This window comes from Octopus bimaculoides, chromosome 5 (genome assembly GCF_001194135.2).
Source record: "Octopus bimaculoides isolate UCB-OBI-ISO-001 chromosome 5, ASM119413v2, whole genome shotgun sequence".
In the NCBI taxonomy this organism is placed as follows: Eukaryota; Metazoa; Mollusca; class Cephalopoda; order Octopoda; family Octopodidae; genus Octopus; species Octopus bimaculoides.
The window spans coordinates 121722200-121728874 of NC_068985.1; the positions used below are offsets into that span (position 1 = coordinate 121722200).

The 6675-nt window shown below is 29.4% G+C and overlaps 1 protein-coding gene across 2 annotated transcripts in view; it reads right to left on the reverse strand.

The window, feature by feature from the left end:
* LOC106881971 (hornerin) overlaps nucleotides 1-6675 on the reverse strand; it is a 67532-nt gene that overhangs the window by 32071 nt on the left and 28786 nt on the right. Inside the window, exons 3-4 of one of the 2 annotated variants that reach the window (XM_052967976.1) lie at nucleotides 4390-4536; nucleotides 1269-1356 (exon numbers count right to left, since the gene is read on the reverse strand). In XM_052967976.1, the coding sequence (XP_052823936.1) occupies nucleotides 1269-1356; nucleotides 4390-4536 (235 nt within the window). Of the gene's footprint in view, nucleotides 1-1268; nucleotides 1357-4389; nucleotides 4564-6675 lie in introns of both variants that reach the window. The other variant, XM_052967975.1, reaches the window with a different exon arrangement.

Here is a 6675-nt window from a genome sequence, read left to right on the forward strand (position 1 = left end):
TCTACAAACCAACAAAGCCTACAACATCAAGTTTGCACTTTTTGCAGTTATATGGAAGATGAAGGCTACAACTTTGACAAATGGTTGAAAAGTTGTATAATATTGAAATCAATTTGAATTTTAAAAGATTTGAGATAAATTTCCTTTGGCACTCTTTGTAAATGTTAGCAAAAGGAAACAATGGAAAATGACTTTCAGGAACGGCTATCAAATTGTCATTCATAAAGAAATTGTAATCAAATCACAAGACAGGAAAAAAAAAAAAAAAAAGAAGATTCTCATAGACATTACCACTCACTACATAGAGACTATCATTTACTATGAACATTTTCAAAGTTTATATTGAACACTTTTGGACTTTTTTTGAAGCAGTCACTTTCAACAGGCTGCATAACTGCCTACAAGCAATCTGACAATATCACTCACTTGTACACATTTTAGAAGAGTCTGATGATTTCCTGTCACTCTACCTTCAGATGCAGAATAAACACTACTGTAGAGTTATAGCAAAATACTCAACTACATATTCTTTATCATAATTTAGTAATTTTAAATTGTGTAGTAGTGTATATTATACTAAAGCTCTCTTATTTTATATTACAAAATAGTGAACAATTATTACTAGGTTACCTGATTTATCATATTTTCCATATTAACAGACACTGTCTTCCCTATTAGTCCATGATTCACACATTCAAATGACTAAGATATATAATTTTAGTTTCATCCATGTTTCCATGTCGGAGAGAAAGACAGTCACCTTTTTATTTCTTAAGTATATATATTTTTTTAATCATTAACTTAATACCTAGGTATTTTACATGTTTGTAGGTTAGCTCACAAAAACAGCAGGCAAAACAAGTAATTCAATTTCTGCTCTATTAATAAAGGATATACAACATACATGCACACACTATTCAGTTATTCAACTTGAGAATTAAATGTTCAACAAGGAAGAATTCCTGACAATATATTATCTATCTACCAAGTAAAAAAAACCCAAAAAAACTAAGCATGTCAATATTACCAGTGCTGTTTTAATTTTGTACTATTAATACACATTGATACATTTAATCAACCTAACTGGGTTTTAGTGGAGAAAATAATATTTGCTTCCTTGAAAGATAACTGTTTCAAAATCTAAGTGTTGAGTAAATCAAACTTTCTAATGGTGACATACACACATAAACAGCCACACATTAAAAAAAAAAAAGTTCGATGAGAATAATCTGAAAAACAAATGTTGTGATGGTGACGTTTATGAATACCTTTCCTCTGGTTACACCATAGGTGGCCCTGGCTCCAGCCCAAGTGAAACAGAACCCATCTGGCTCAGTCAAACTCTTTGCTCCATAGCTAGATAAAAATATACATATAACAATACAAATCCATGTGGCAAAATACATAACCTATATCTAAAAATATAGCAATACAATAAAATATATATTTGTACAAATCAAATTAAAGTTAAACTAAGCTTGATTCAAATTACTTTGTTACTATAAACATGTCAGCATACTTTGAGCAATTAAATGGTGTAGTGCTTAATGCATAGTGTCTTCTAGAGGATTTACTGACAGGCTAGATTTTGTTTAGGTAGATAACCTGCTAGAAGAACATTACTTGAATCATGGCTAACACAACTTGAAAATGAGATATATATTGACAGTTAAAATTTGCTATATCTCATGAATCCATTGTACTACATTAAGATTGACTTTTAAATTTGTTTAAGCTATTATTAATATAATTACTACACAAGCAAACATAAAATATTACTTGTAGAATAGTAACATTAAGCTGAAATAGAATTTAGTAAAATTACTTAAAATGTACATTGATCAAAGCTACAACCTTGCTACAATACCAAGGACATAGCGTAAGTCTTGGAATATTTAAAACTGTTAGAAATTTTTTTTAAATAATTGTAAGATAAACTGACAAGGTTTGTTATTCAAAAGAATGTAAATACAACAAATTGAACACAAAGGTTTCATTACTGTATTATTAACAATTACAGGGGATAGAAAGTTTCAAAGAGGAAAACATACTAATAACTATTCAAAGTATAAAATTAGGTAGAATTGTAATTTTAGAATATAAATATCATTTATTATATCACAAGACATTTTTGTATGTTTATTATCAACTTGAATCACAGATAAATATGTCTTATTCATTCATTACACTGTAGCAAACCACTTGAAACTAAAGCTTTCGAGTATCATTCATTAACTACTCCATTAATTATTAATCTTACTGAATAGATGTTTGAGTAGAAAAGCAAACGTTTTCAAAGAATAACATTAATAACAACTATGTGAAAACTTAGTTCATTTAACACAATATATTTAACCCTTTTGACACCAACCTGTGTGAGACCAAATGTTCTACAATACAAATTTCCTATTTCAAAGTGGTCTTGGTTAAAACCTGCCATTAAAATTTCATGCTAATTTATGTTCCAAATTAATTATTAATGACAAAGTTATTCAACTAAATTCTTCATTTTCCTCAAAATTAATTAAAATGGAGGTATTGTATTTCAACAGAAATATGATAATAGGAATAATGATATTAAGAGGACAAATATGAAAGAATCAGCTGAAAACTTTTAACGTAAAATGATAAACATTATATCATCAATGACAAAAAGTAAAAGCAACAAGCCCACTGACAAAAGTCGATAACGCAGTGGTCAGGCAAGTGAAAAGCACACAGTTAAGTACCATCAGAGGACTTGTTCTCCATCTCAAATCAGTACTTATAATGTATAATATCATACAGAATTTTGTCAGTGAACAGGCCGCGGTCTCAAAGCGACGAAAATATTTTGGCAAATTAAATTTAAATGTTGAAGTGATCTAATGGCTTTTGTGTGTTTCCTAAATGGCTTATAAACACCTTCCATGCTGCAATTGTTTTTGTTCCAACACACGATCTCAGATCAGGTCACTTGCTATGCAAGTACATCTCCGTGTATATGTGTATGTATGTGTATATATATATATATATATATAAATTTTCAGTAAATTTTGTAAGGCCTAAAGACAGAGTCATTATTTGAATTTATTTTTGTTTCGGTGTGAGTGCACTTCTAGATTCAAATACCCTTGTAAAATTCAATTATGAATTTATAGTTAAAACCATTTACCAGATTCATATTGACATTTTACTCAGTTATATATTTGCAAATGAAGACCCAATCTTTGAATGGATATATTTTCCTTCTGGTATTTCATGAAATACCAGAAACAGTTTATGGATTCAAGTTGATTTTTTTTTTTTTTTTTTAACAGTGGAAAATATAGTCCTTTAATTTAATACAATTTATTACAAAAAAGTCACTGTTCAGTTATGTAGGTCTGTGATTACTGAAGAATTAGAGAAATTGTAGCAAATAACTTTTTCAAAGTATATTAGTAATTCCTAATAAGTTAGCTGGCACCTTTTGTGAGGATGACATTTGATATGAAGGTTGAAGGAATGTGTGTATAAACATTCATACATATATCTATACACACACATACAAGTGTGTTTAGCTATATATACATATACTCACATTTATACATATGTACATGTGTATATATACACAAGCAATGTCAAACTTTTCCATGTAAAAATGAATACGTATACTCTACTAAAAAGTAGTGAGTAATCCTTCAGTTTAATATTAAATTGTTCTTATATATAACTTCACTTAAAAACAAAATGTATATATAGGTATACATATGAATGTGTATGTATAAATGTATATGATAGCCCTATAGTGAAGGAAGAATGGAAGTGCACAGTTACAAATGTGCTCAAACACAGCAGGAATCTTGTCCTAACATCCATTGCTGTTGTGTCTTCCTATGACAGGGATGTATATAAACATACATACATATATATATATATATATAAAAACATGTACGTGCCCATGCACCTATGTGTGTTAGATATATAGATATATATATATATATATATATATATATATACACACACACACACACACATTATGAAAAGAAAATCTAGAAGCAGAAACAACCAATAAGTATTAATATTTTTTTACATCCAAAGTTCAAATTCCAGTGTGACCTACTCTGCCTTTCATCCCGCCAAGGTCAACAAAACAGGTACTGGGGGTCAATGTAATCAATTATACCTTAGAAAATAGTGACTAAAAATAATCACTGTTCAATAAATGAAACCAGTAAAAGAATATTCGAATATAATTTTTAATATAACCCAATATTTTTAATATACTTGAAAATTCTTTTATTATCTGTTACTCTAAGATATCTATGTGAAAGAGAATAGTTAATCTAACTTGGAGAATTGTAATATAACTTGATAAGTCATGTAGTAAACAGAAACTGAAGAACAATAGGAAGCTAAAGTCCTTACCAATCAGCGTCAATAACTAAATTTAAATCGGAATTGTAAAAATCCAGAGCAGTGACTGCTTCATCAATTCTGGGTTCATCTGGTCCTACCTCAGCTTTGGCTGAAGGCTCCTGTTGTGGCCATTTTGAAGGTCCTCTTGTTGGAATGCTGTGATAGGAAAAAGCCAGTTCTTGCCTTTCAAAATTAAATCAATTTTTAAAAAAAGCAAAAGCAAAAAAATTGTTTGGTTCAATAAATAAAATAACTGTTCTTGTCCATAGGGTTAAAGCAAATTAAACTTGAATGTTAAGTCTTATCACATGAACAGTAACAAGACAAAAAAATAATACTCTTCAAAACTTTTTCACTGGTTAGTTTTCTTTAAAAGTTGGGACAAAATCATTTCAAACTTTAAAATAAGCAATATTGTTGAAACATGACATTATATATGTAACTTCTTCTAATCCATAATTTTTTTTTTGTCATTAAGTTCTAAAATTGATTTCATTATTAAAGTTGGAAATATTTCAAAAATTGTTTTTGTTTGGGATTGCTTAATACACACACACACACACATAATAATAATAATAATGCAAACATTAGTAATCTTGTTAAGCTCCTCACAGTCACCAAAGTGAGTTTCCCCAAGTCATCCTTAAAGTGAATAACTTCAATTTTTGAATATATGCATGCTCATATCCTGATAAATAGATTATGTATTTAAGACATAAGGCTGTACAGAGATGACGGATTAACAACCTGCTACATAAAGAGAAAAAAAAGACAGGTTAGAATAGAAATAATAAGTACTTAATTTTAAAATTATAGCTAAAATCATTATGCAATCAACTTCCTTTACACTGCATTATGTATTATAAAAAGACAAATGTGAAATTTATATATGACAAAAATCTTTATCATCAACAAATAAATTTTTAAGAACATTAAAAGGATTTCCAATATTTCCTGACACAAAGATATTTAGTCAGATCACACACAAACTCAGTGAAAAACAAGACTATGCCTAAACAAGAGCAGCCAGAGAGTGAGAGAGAGTATCACTAAGCTATCGTCTATAAACACAAGCTATTTAATAAAAAATAATATTAAAGTTGGCTATAGTTGGATGATCATTACAAATATATTATTCACTAACATATAAAGAGACACCATTAACTCATCATTTGAATGCAAATGCCTGATAAATAGTGACCACCTTAAAAAAGCATTACTGAACCAAGTTCTTGATGTCAGATTGAAAAAAAAAAGATAAGTTGGGCTCATGGAGAATTCATTCAAAAGTTGACATACAGAACACATCCATTCCTTATCAGTAAGTAAACCAATAACTAAATGTCATTTTCTGCTTCAATGAATCTCTGTTGAAGAAAAAATACAATACATGCATGCAGCTTTTCTACATGTTCCATACAAAAAGTCTCTCAAAATGGGGGCATTTTTAAAGAGCTCACTTCAGTTACAGGTCAGTTAATTTAGCTTTAACAGATAGAATGAACACTGCTGGCAGTTTATTTGAGTCAAACCACTTCCACTGACAAATGGAAGTGGATATATAACAAGATGAGATATTAAAGCTGAACTGCTTTTGATAAGAGGCTGGTTCATTCAAAGCTGATCTGGCAGTTATAAAATAGCAAATGGGTTCAGAGTTAGACTGTCTGACAGGCATCAAGAACTCTGAAGTTTAACATCAGAAACCAAGCCACTCACATTAAGAACTTTAGAGAAAACTCAAAATAAATGAATGAATAGAACTCCGCTTCACATATACAGTACCCTTGCTCACTTTCTCTGTCAAACACATTCACAAGACCAATACAGCAGTAGAAATACTACAGTATACACACTCCCATATCTCAGTTCTAGTTTCTTTTCACTCATGTTGCCATTGGCCTTGAGGAAAGCATGACTGTTGTCACTCGCATTACATTGAAAATCATTAGTGTTTATAATCTACTGATGGATATTTTGAATCCTGAAAGACCAAGCAACTTATTTTGTGAAAAAAGAAAAATATTCTATACAAATATTTGTAAAATGCAGCCCACAGCCCTACTATAACATGACTATTGGTATTCCTACAATGTCATTGAAAAAAGAAAAGAAAAAAATTCACACCAAATAGGTTTAAGAAAACCCAGAAAGACCTAAGAAAAATAGCAAGATAAAAGCAGATTTATTAAATTTAAGAAATAATAATAATAATAATAATATAAATGTTAAACCAAAGAGACTAAAAATTTGCATTAATTGTATTAAAAAAAAACATCTCGTGATTTTATAGCT